General features: G+C 45.8%; 1 protein-coding gene across 1 annotated transcript in view; it reads right to left on the bottom strand.

Annotated features, from left to right (window-relative positions):
* CC2D2A (coiled-coil and C2 domain containing 2A) overlaps positions 1 to 12,475 on the bottom strand; it is a 112,947-nt gene that overhangs the window by 94,483 nt on the left and 5,989 nt on the right. Inside the window, exons 3-4 of the mRNA XM_033106645.1 lie at positions 10,973 to 11,056; positions 8,941 to 9,070 (exon numbers count right to left, since the gene is read on the bottom strand). Of these exons, the coding sequence (XP_032962536.1) occupies positions 8,941 to 9,070; positions 10,973 to 11,056 (214 nt within the window). The remainder of the gene's footprint in view (positions 1 to 8,940; positions 9,071 to 10,972; positions 11,057 to 12,475) is intronic.

Here is a 12,475-nt window from a genome sequence, read left to right on the forward strand (position 1 = left end):
CTACACAAGGACATGTTGCAAACGTTCATAGCAGCTTTATTCATAACAGCCCCAAACTGGAAACAACCCAAGTGTTCATCCACAGGTGAATAAATAAATAAAATGTGGTCTCTGCACACAATGCATAATTCCACAATAAAAAGGAGCAAAATGTGGATATATGCTACAACATTTATGAATCTCAGAAAACATGCAAAGTGAAAGAAGCCAGACACGAAGCACTGTTTCTATTCACATGAAATGTCTAGAAAAGGAGTATTTATAGGGATATAAAACAAAGTAATGTTTGCCTCGGCGCTGGAGAGTGGGAGTGGGGGTTAACTGCAAATAGGCGTACAGGAACTGTTTGAGGTGATGAAAATGTTCTGAAACAGAATTATGATGATGATTCCACAAGTCTACAGATTTACTAAACATTATTGAGTTATAGAGTTACAATGGATAAGTTTTATGATATGCAAATTATATGTCCATAGGCTATTAAAAAGGTGAGTTGTCTTTTTAGAAATGCAAAAGTGAATGTGTAGGAGGTAGTTGCACATTTAGGATGAAAGGTGTCCAGGTTGGAGGTAAAAATTCGGGACTGGTCAGATATACATACAGTATCTATACGATAGAATTTGAAGTCTTGAGATGACCAAGGGAATGAGTCTTGATAAAGAAAAGGGGACCAAGCCCTGAGCCTGGGGTGCTCCAGCACTGGGAGACTGAGAGGTACACCAGTGAGTGAGATGGAAAACCAGGAGAATGGAGTCCTGGAAGCAAAGTACAAATGGAGGAGGGAGTGGGGAGCTCAACAAATGATGCTGAAAGCAAGTAAGGTAAAGACGGGGGCACTGACCAGTGAAGTTAGCAAATGTGCGTTCATGGTGACGTCAGCAAGAAGAGTTTCTGTGGGGAGGGCAGCTGTGAGTTAGGTTGGAGGAGTCTCAAGACTGGCGACAAAAATAGGGAGAGATGACTCGGGGAATTTTGCTATAAAGGAGTTTTCTGGAAAATGCCTTTCATGATAACTAACAATAATGATGTGTATGTTTCGTATTCTTTTATGAGCGGGTCAGTCACGTGCAGCCGCAAAGAGGCAGAAGAGAGGCTCAGGAAACAAAGTCCATTATACTCCCAGGTCCTAGAGCCAGGAGGCGTCACTCAGGAGTGCGGTAAAGCTGAGGCCACAACCTTTATTAGGGTTTCCGAAGGAAAGACAAGGCAGGACAGGGAAAACAGTTTAGGACTGGCTAGTTGGAACAGTTCTGGAGGGCTCTAAGCTATGAGGGTCTCTAGTGGCTTGGTACCTGGCCCTGGATGATTCAGAGAGAGGACTATTGCGTCCTGGGGCCAGATAGAGGAGGTTGGGCTCTGGATTGGTTAGTTTGCATATCAAAGGCTCCAATCTGGGCCCTTTGTTGTCTCAAAGAATTAGCCAGTCTCTCCCCAACCAGAAAGGTTTTTCTGTTTTCTTTCTTTTTTTTTTTTAAAGACGTCAAACATAATATCCAGAAAATAAACGCAATTGTATAATACAACATACGATTTATTTATACCTGTCCCTTCAGTGCCATGTGAGGTAGTGTCTCCAGCACTGGTGAAGTTTTTGACATTCGTACAGTCCCCAGTATGCATCCTTTGACAAGAATGTTCTTTCCCTTCTCCAGCTGTTTGGGCTCCAAGGATTGCCCAAGACCCAGCTCCTTTGGACAGTTCTCCTTCCTGTCACATACTGTGCCTTTAACATTTGTTTGCTGGGTCGTCTCTCCACATCTTGACGGCTTTTTAAAAATATGCCTAAACGAAATTATCTATTTCCTTTCATTTGCATCAGATTTCACCAGATTCCAAACTTTGTTTTCAACCAATACTGAGAAACTGGCTCTGGAATGATGCTTTCATTAGAGAAACTAACACGAATGAATGGAAAACAGATGTCAGTAATGAGGAAATTTATGTTCATAAGAAACTACTTAACATTTGATAGTTACTCCCTACAGAGATGGTGCAAGTTAGAATCCTGGGCCAGTGTGTACACTTTTCTTCTGGATGTTTATTTGATTTGGAACTACTGCCTGGTCAGTGAAATGCTTTCTTTGCTTGGAATGTCCTGCCTGTGTATAGCTTGTAGAGCAAATTAGAAGCCAGAGCTTCCACTGCTTGAGCTTGTGTGGCTGTTAACTGGGGACATGGCCCCTCTGGGTGTGTGCCTGGTGCTGTGGGGAAGGCCACACGTGTATCAGGGGTGCTGGTATCTGGTGTCTGAATGCAGTCTGAACTTGACAACACTGGAGCGCTGTCGGAATGCTGCAGTGTAGACAGGGTCTCAGGTTCAAGGTGAAGAGCTGGGGTGGCAGCACTCCATGAGAGGTTTGGGAAATCACAGATCTGGACCCAGGTGAGCACACTTGGTTGGAAGGGTGTGGTGGGTGTGGAGTTGGGGTGCGAGGTGAGCACCCCTAAGCTAGAGCATAGCCTTGGATACAAAGCAGAAAGGCCAGCTTGAGACATCTGTTCACTCAGTAAGCATTGCTGAGTACCATCTGTGTACCAGCGTGGTGCTAAGCAAAGTCAGTCTCTGCCTTCAAAGATTGCTAGTCCAGTGGAGAGAGGAGACTATGTCCCAGTAAGAAGAGACTTGAGACGCTCCTGCGGGCACAGAGGCCATGAAACAGAGAAGGTCTACTCACACACTGGGGCATCAGGGAAATGTCCCAAAGGAGGTGACATGTACACTGATTTTGAAAGTTAAGTAGCTACGGTAAGATAAACAAACAAACAAACAAACCTCAAATAAAAAAAGAGTTAGTCTAGGTAGGGAGAGTACTTTCTGTGATTTACCTGACTGACTCTCTTTGGGGAAAAAAAATGAGACACAGTCAGAATGACAATCTGGTGAAGACTCCAACTGACTCTGTGCCCCAAGTGAAGAGTCCCCTGGGGGCCTTGTGGGCCACTGGTGACAGTGCTGGTTGTAGCATTGCCATTATACCTTCTGTGGCCAACTGTACACCATTAACTTCCAAGACCAGTCAGGGTTAAGATTTGTGGGTGTGGACGCCATAGTGTAGCAACTTGAGAACACAGGTTCCGGACGTCTGCACACTGGAGTTTGAGTTCTGCTCCATCACTTCTAGCTGGTGGTTCCCCTGAACCTTCGTTGTCTGATCTATAGAGCGATGCCTGATGACAAGACTGTTCTGGAAATTAAATAATGTAATGCATGTAAGGATCTTAGCCTGGTACTGCCATGTCAAGAAGGTAAATATTTTGGTTAGTCATGCAGGTGACATCAAGTTCTTCCAGTTGCAGGACACTCCGTGGGGTGCTTTCTGCACATCATCTGATTTCATTGTTATAATAGCTGCCTGAAGCCAAGAATTTTAGTATCCCCATCTTATAAATGAGGCTCCCATGGCTTAGGAAGGTTAGGTTATGCTCAGGTCCCATGACTGAAAGTCATGAAAGAAACATATATGGTCAAATGATTTTGAACAAGGATGCCAAGACCACTCAATGTGAAAAGGGTCGTCTCTTCAACAAACGGTGTTGGAAAACTGGCTATTCATGTGCAAAAGAGTAAAGGAGGACCCTTACCTTACACCATATAGAAAAATAAACTCGAAATGGATTGAAGACCTAAAATTATAAAGCTCCTAGAAGAAAACACAGAAGAAATCTTCATGACACTGAGTTTCGCAACAATTTCTTGGACATGACACCAAAAGCACAGGCAACAAAAGCAGAAAAAAGGTTACAATCGATAGAGTAAAAAGGCAAACTATGAAATGGGATAAAATATTGCAAATCATGCATCTGATGGGGGTTATTATTCAGAATATATAAAAAAACTCCCACAACTCAACCAATAACTTGATTAGGAAATGACAAAGGATAGACATTTCTCCAAACATCATAGACAAATGGTCATATATCAAAAGACGCTCAACATTACTAATCATCAGAGAAATGCAAATCAAAAGATGGCTTTAAGAAGGCTACTATAAAAGCTAACAGACAGAAAATCTCAAAAAGTTGGCAAGGATGTGGAGAAACTGGAAGGCTTGTGCGCTGTTGGCGGGAATGTAAAATGTTGCAGCCACTATGGAAAACAGTACGGAGGTTTCTCAAAAAAGTAAAAATAGAACTACTTTATGACCCAGCAATCCCACTTCTGGGTATTTATCCAGAAGAATCAAGAGCAGGATCTTGAAGAGACATTTGCACATTCACGTTGATAGCAGCATTATTTGCGATAGGAAAGAGGTGGAAGCAACCCAAATGTCCATGAAGGATGCATGGATAAGAGAAATGAGGCCTATACATACAATGGAATATTATTCAGAATTAAAAAGGAAGAAATTCCTGTCACATACTACAATATGGATGACATGAAGACACTACACTGGTGAATTCAGCCAGTCACAAAGACAAATGCTATATGGTTCTACTTATGTGAGGTATCTAAAATAGTCAAATGCATAGAAATAGAAAGTAGAAAGGTGGTTGCCAGGGGTCAGGGAGAGGGGGAAATGGGGAGTTATTTTTTATCATAAAGTTTCAGTTTTGCAAGATGAAATATTTCTGGAGACCTGTTGTACAACAGTGTGAATATAGCTAACTCTACTGAGTTAACTGTACATTTAAAAATGATTAAGATAGATAATTTTATGGTGTGTGTGTGTGTGTGTGAGTGTGTGTTTTACCACAATTAAGAATATATATATATATATATTTAAATTCTGGAAAAGACAAAAAAAAAAAAAAAGAAAACAGATACTTGGAAGAAATGTGACAAAATCTTGTTAATCCTTGAATCTGGTGGAGGGCATGTGAGATTCACTGGATTTTATCTACATCATGCATGTTTGAATTTCCATAGTGAAAAATAGAGGCCTCAAAGGGTATTACATTTAGGATCTTAAGACTTGGCACTTTGTCTTGCTGACATTTCATTTACTTTGAGAATATCAAAAGCTATTTTCATAACTATACACGTGAAGCCTTAATAGACGGGCTGAGGAGCTGTTAGCAGAGGAAATAGTATCACTTATTTCGATCAAAAAAAAAAAAAAAAAAGAATAAAAGGGATCAAGGAGGCAATGTGCCTGAGTGATGAAAATTTTTTTCCGTAAAGCAGCCAGTCTACTTGAACTCACGGTAGAGCCTGTCCCCCAGTCATGTCCTTACATCCTAGCTGAGCAGGGACGTGGGGGACAGTGTGGAAGATACTCTCCTATCACTTGGCCCGTCTGGCTCCACTGCAGCTAACAAATCAGCCGATTCTGCCACAGGGCTATAAGACTTGAGAAGTGTTGTTCTTGTGCCCAGGGCAGAGCTGTTCACAAATGTTTACCGCGCCCCCACCATGGACCAAGCATCTCCCTAGGCACTGGAGTTCCATTCAGTGGTGAATGGAGAAGACAGACAGTGACCAGGAGCAAACCAGGAGGTGCTATGAGCTCTGACAGACAATGACTCAAGGGACAGGAAAGAATGGGTGATGAGGTGGGAAAGTGCTCTTTTCCACAGAACGTCAGCGAAGGCCTCCGCAGCCTCCATCCCCACCCCACCCCCAGATCTCTACAACCCATTTCCAACAGGCATCTCAAACTTTGCATGATCTTTCTTCCTTTCTACCCCCTAACCTGTTCTTTCTGCCATCTCTCCTCTTTCTGCAAATGGCACCTCCATTTTCCCAGTTGCCCAAGTCAAAAAGCTTGGAGTCGTCCTTCCTACTTTCACAATCCCTGTTCAATCATCAATGAACCCTGTTGGCTCCACCTTGTAGACACCCAGACTCCCACTTCTGCCCACCCTTCCACTACTACCCGGGGCCCAGTTCCCACCACCGCCACCTGGATCTTTGCTGGAGCCCTCAAACTGGTCTCTCCAGGGTGAAATCAGCACAGCATCCTTCAGCCTAAGTTTGGCCAGATCACTTGTCTCTCAAAGCCTCCCATAGCTGTCATCCCACTGGCATTGAAAGTGCAAGGACCCACAAGGCTGGTACGATTCCCTTCTTCCTTCTCACTTAGTTCTTCTTTTTCCTTCTTGCTCGCTCTGTCAGCCACTCTGGCCTCCTTGCTGCTCCTTGAATATACCAACACTCTGGCTTTAAGGCCACGTGCCTCAGAGATCTCTCGTTTCCTTTACGCCTCTGCTCCAACACCATCCTGTTGGAGAGGCCTTCCCCAATGACCTTTAATAATATAGAAACCCCTCGTCTCACTTCCACCGTCCAGCTTCATCTTTCTCTATAGCACTTCTCACCACTGGCCACTCGTCTACTTCTCGTGTTTGTTTCACTTGTTTTCCCTTTTTACTTCTCAGCCCCCAACTGGAATATAAACTCCATGGAGGTATTGGGCATTCTATTCTCGTTGCCATTTTGCAAATAAAGAAACTGAAGTTCGGCGGGGGGGGGGGGGAGGACTTGGCCAAGTAAATAAGAAAGTGACAGGTAGAGAGTGGTCCCCACACTGGTCTGACACCAAAGCCCGTGGCCTCAGCTGTTACATCTCTATGACCTTTCCGCCACAAGTCTGATAAAAAGGTGGGTGGGGAGCTTTCTGTGAGTGGGCACCAAAACCCAGGGATGCTCAGGTAGTCGCGAGGCGTTTAGGGGCCGGGGCGCAGTCGGCCGGAGTGCAGACAGACCGGCGCAGAGCGGGAATATCACGGGAAGGTGCTGATTGCACAGTCTCAGAGCCCAGAACGAAAAAAAGAGTGTGGATTTTATGCGACGCTTACTCTGGATTTATGTGATTGCTTACTCTGGTAGAAAAGTGACACAAAGGGTTTTCAAGAAAGATGAATGTAGTGGTTTAAAAGCATGTCCATAAATGTATTCAACACACCTCCCTTTAAAAGGTGGAGCCTAGTTTCCCTCCTCTGGAATGTGGGCTGGACTTAGTGACATACTTGTCACAAATGGCAATGGTGTGTGATTTCCCAGGAGAGGTCACAAAAGACATGGCTGCTTCCACCTTGCTCTGGACGCAGTTCTCAGCACACATTTGTGTGTTTTCAGTGCTCTGTCTGGAATCTTCTTCCCCCAAAACTCTACCACAGAGACGCCTGCGTACCTGTCAGCCATAGACCCTCTGTTGCCCTTTTCCCGGCCCATCTCAGGTCAGTATGCCTAGCCACGTTTCTCACCACACTTGTCATTCCCTGTACTTGTCTGTCGTTTGCTCCAGTGTGTGTTGACAGAACAATGAACCTGTTCTGCTTGCTGGACCACCTGGCTGACTTTCCACAGGTCTTGACCGCTCATTCTGACAGGTGCCTGGCTACACAGTCTCCTTATCCATCAGCCACCCCTCCCCCGCTCCCCCTCTCCCGCCCACCTGACTCCTAGGGACGTTTCCTCTATGTCTTGGTTCACCAGTGCTACCAAATCAGCCACAGCTTTCAGCCCTGTCCAGGGCTGCCCAGATATCACTGGTCATGACCTTGCTCAGGCAGGCAAATCTTAGCTTTTGTTGTTTTCCTCTTCTCCAAATCAGAACTAGTACTATTTTATTTTTATTTTTGGATGAATGCATAGATTAAATCTATTATCTCACTCTCAAACACTTTAGTTACTGTGCATTTATCGAATGTTCTATGCTATTTAAAGTCCTTTCATATCCTGTTTTGATTTGATCCTCACAATTACACCCATGGTGATCATGAATATTTTTCTCCCATTTTAGAAAAAAGAAAAGAATCCACTTTCATTATGCCACAGATCCTTTATTACTGGCCACCCACTCTGACTGTTTTTCCCTTTAATTTTAAAATAATTCATTACATATTCAATAGTTGTGCTACGGACTGAATTGCATCCCAGCAAAATTCATATGTTGAAATCCTAACCCCCAATGTGACTGTGTTTGGAGCTGGGAGGTACTTAATGTTAAATGCGATTAGAATGTGGGGTCCTGATACCACATGATTAGCGTTCTTAGAAGAAGAGACACCAGAGTGAGCACCCAGGGAGACGGCAGGCACCTGCTAGCCAGGCAGAGAGGCTCGCTGGAAACCTCCGCGCTGGCACTTTGATCTTGGACTTCTAGCCTTCAGAACAGCGAGAAAACGAATGCTACCCATTCTGTGGTATTTTGTGATGGCAGCCTGAGCTGACAAGACCAGTTACAATATTCCACAATGAACAATTTTGAGTACCCAGCTCCAAAGCAATTTTCTGGGATGAAGTTTGTAACGGCTATCATTGTATCACCCCTCTTTGATGGAAACCACATTCTTCTCAGGGTTGGAGGTCAGATGAGCTTGCTTACAAAGCCTTTTAGTTTCCAACAGTTACTTTATTCACAGCTCTGCTACTCAAGGACAGAGTGTAGCAGCTGTGTAATAATTATGTAACAATTGAAAGTATAACACACTTTTCTTGTCTAATTCGCTTTTTATGAAAAGCATCCAGTGGGGGGTAACCATTTTCCCTACAATGAGCGGAGAATTAATGCTTTCACTATAGTGGGAAAGAGCAAATGCTGTGAAGTGCAGCCCGAGGTCCTCAGAGGGGAGAAGGGCGGGTGTGTGTGGTGGGGGGAGGGGGGAGGAATCAGGGCGGGGTCCTCAAGGGGCAAGGGCTCCCAGGGCCTCAGAAACTCCCTCAGCTCTTTCAACATGCGATTCACATCCAATCATTGACTTGTGTGCCTTCCTAACTGGCTCCCCCTCCTTTGAATGTCTACATATTTGATTATCTGCACCATTTCTATTTCAATGAACACATCAACCTTATGTGGTTCTATAAATACGTCCTGAAGCTACGCGTCTAGTCTCCTAGACAGATGTTCACCTAGAAAATTACCCATGGAGTTGGTGGGAAGTAGGGTGGAGGGGTAGTGACTGTGTATGAAAAAGAACACCCCTTAAAATCCCTGTATGTCCGATCACAGAAGGCAATTCATGAACTCTGGCTGAACTGAACTGAGAGACACTTACTCCGTGGGCCGCGTCGGGTGGTCATGCTCAGGGGGCGAGTGTCAGGGTCTGGATCGTCCTCCATGGGCTCCCGCTGGCTGCCAAGATGGGGTTTTTCAGACACCATTTCCTGGGGGCCAGCAGTCCGCTGCTGTGGGCAGAGGGGCAGAGACGGTGAGTCCCAGGGCTTCTGTTGACGCAGATCCTATCTCAGGATGAGGTGGGTCACCTAAGAAGGGGACAGGCCTGAATACTACTCAGACCTAGAAAACTGTGATCCCTGCTACCTGCGTCACGATGGTCACCCCTGTAGGGAAGCTGTGTCAACGCTGAGTTTCTCTAGGAAGTTTCTTGTGAAATTACCAAGGCATCCCAAATAAAATGGAAACTTTACTTTTTCTAGATATAATGTACCTGCAGAAATTTGGAGAAAAAAGGAAACAGAAAAGTCACAACCAAACTATTTGATTCCAACTCCAACTAGTTTGGAAACAGTTTTTTCTGGGTATTCCAGGACAAAGAACAGCCTCTGATTCTTCCCCAGACACTCAGGGCTTAGAGGAGGTGGGCAGGGGAGCAGAGGTGGCAGTGACAGCCAAGGTCGCATGATCGATCCTCTTTGGGGTCAGACAAAGCTTGCCTCCGAACTCAGATTGACTCTGGGGCTCTGGGCAGGCTATTTAACTTCCTAACTTCCTTTCTTTCTCATCCGTAAAAGAAGGGAAATAGAAATAGCCCATTGCCTGAGATGCTGCTATGCTAATCAGGCATTGTGCAAAGCACAGAGAATCTGATTTAAATAGTCTAAGATGAACTTGAGCCATTTAATTAAAAAAAAAAATCCCTAAGTGAATTCGAAATGCCACTGGGGTTAAGAAACATAATTCTTGGTTTCTTGTAATGCCCCAAAGACTGCTATGTTGTTCTGTGATCAGGGCTCTTGTGCAGCTTAACTTAATGAGATGATGCCTAGGAAGTGGGATGCCTGCTATTCTCTTCTCATCTCCATCTTTGTCCTTTTTTTCCCTTTTCATCCAAGCTCCACACGCCCCAGCCCTGGGCACCTTGGCTCACTGCTGTGGCCCCTGAGCCAAGGACTTGAACTTTTCTTATTTGCACTGGGTGGTTGCTGCCTCCGTGGGTCCCCTACCCTACTGCTGAGCCACTACCAACCGTGCAGGAAGGGGTTAAAGCTCCCTGAGTGGCAGAGGGAGCAGCCACGTGGCCTGGCAGCACCTCCTGTCCCCTACTCCCTCCCCTGGGTGCCCATCCCAGCTGCAGAAGAAGCCAGCTCCTCTGCTCAGCTTGTCCCTCCCAGAGTGTGCTGGAAAGGGGAGAGCGGTGAGGGGAGAGCGGAGAGAGAGATTTCTCCCCTGCCACGAGATCCCCGGTGCCCTCCCTCCCTCCCCACCTCGCCAGCCACCCTTCCCCAGGCCGGCTCCATCACGTGGCTGCCGGCTCAAAATGGCGCTCCCTGCCCTTCCCCTCCCTCTGCAGCTGGCATCTTCAGTATTCCAAACAATCCTCCCTCCACAGAGGGCAAGGACCCTTACCAAGGGAATTCATTTACCTTGAGAAGGTTGACCTTGCACAGGATGCTGCCAGCCAAGGAGGGCCACTCCTGTGGAGGGGAGAGCTGGGGGCGGGACTGCCAGCAGGCTGGGAGCCGGGAGTTAGCCTCCCCCCTAGACTGCAGCGGAGTTCGGGCTTGCAGTTGGAGAAAGGGGGAGTTCCCCAAGATTTGTAATCCTGCACTGCCATCTATCGCCCGTCTTAGTTTTTGGCTTTTTGATGACAACACTGGAAGGGGGCTCTTTCCTTCATTTTTCTATACCTGTCTCAGGGCATGGGAAAAATCTTAGAGGAAAAATACTCCGAATACTGACCATGGTCTCATTGTGACGGTCATCTGGAAGGTCCCACACAAGGTGCTGCACCCGGACCATCCACCCACATGCCTGCCTCTCCCAGAGGAGGACGTATGGCCCCCTGTGGGAGCAGGTGGGGTGTTAACAGCCCAGTAGACAGATCCATGTTTCTTGGCACTCCCTACCTGCTTCTTTCTTTTTTGTCTTTGAACCTTCGAAGTCTTCTTCTTTCTTCCCACATCTGCCTCCTCATCATTTTCAATGAACTCCTTTGTTAAAATGCAAATAGAAGAGTCATCACTTGGTATGTGTGCAACTTGGGAAGGAATCATAAGAGAAGAACAGGGGTGTGATTTTTCGGTATCAGTGAAAGTCACCGTCTTACTCTGGGGCCTCCAGGCGCTACAGGTGAGTGCAAGTGGGGGGAGAGACAACAGAGATCTGAGCAGCCATCCTCACGGACTCTTCTCAAAATAGGTATGACCTTGAAACACTGTGTCCAAAGGGAAACATTGTAAGTGAGATGATGGCGCTTCATTGTCCCAGGTCCTTGTTCTCGCATAGAACTTTATTGAGCACTTCCGGTGTTCCAGGCCCTGGGGGCACAGGGATACTCCCTGCCCTCAAAAGTCACAATCTAAACAAGTGAATCTGCCAGGACACAGGGACTGGCCCCACAGGGGGACATAGCACAGGATGACCTCTGAGCCTTAGTAAGGGTTTCAAGGGCTGGGCTTCTCGCTGGCTCCCCAGTCTATCAGGTAGAGGATGATGAAGACACATGTTAAATCACAGGAAGCTGAGGAAGTTTTGATTTAAAGAACGTTTTAGTAGATCCTTTTGAAAAGGGCGCAATCCTTTAACAGTGCAGACTTTGTTTTCTTTTTCCACGTAACATTTTCTAAAGTTTTATTCATTAAATGTTAGACCTGAATGCTCTCACATTTCAAGCTCTGAACTTTTCTAGTCCCAGAGTTTTACAAACTGGGGTGCAGGCACTTCTGAGTGTAAAAGAAATGGCAAGATAAACCCAGAACCTCTCCTGGGCACACCAAGTTTATTAGAATTTTTTTTCTCTAAAATTGGGAATTTTAAAATTTTTATACAGAACAAATCTGGAACACAAAGCACGGGTTTTAATGCCGTAAGAGTTCAAAGCAATGGCGTGCAGGTTGCTGGGCTGGGTTCCAATTACACATCAGTGCCCTTGATCACTGGGGTTAGAGAAGAAGACAACAACTTCAGTTACAGGAGACGGAACCGAGGTCCCGACCAGGAAATGGGTGTGCTGTGAGCTTTCCCTACGTCTATGGGACTGATTTCTCTGTCATCCTCTGGGGACAAGCTCCATCTCCACTCAGACCTCATCCCTCAGGGCCCCCCAGGGAGGGAGTGTTCAGAGCTCAGGAATTCACCAACTTAGATTACAGGATGTTGATATTATTGAGCTGTGCAAGTGTGGTGCTGAATTCAAGTCTAAGTTCTTACTGGCTTAGAATGGACGTAGGAGAAATGTAGGTTCGTTTTTATTCTCCAATCATGATTTGATCCTCCATCAATGGAAAGCTGTCCAGTAAGTACCAGGACTTCCAACTGGATAGAATGTAAACTCCATGAGGGCACAGGGTTTGGTTCACTGCTGTATCCCCAGGGACCAGAGGAATGACAAGTATTTGGTGCATGAATGA

The sequence above is a fragment of the Rhinolophus ferrumequinum genome, chromosome 5, assembly GCF_004115265.2.
Source record: "Rhinolophus ferrumequinum isolate MPI-CBG mRhiFer1 chromosome 5, mRhiFer1_v1.p, whole genome shotgun sequence".
Lineage (NCBI taxonomy): Eukaryota > Metazoa > Chordata > Mammalia > Chiroptera > Rhinolophidae > Rhinolophus > Rhinolophus ferrumequinum.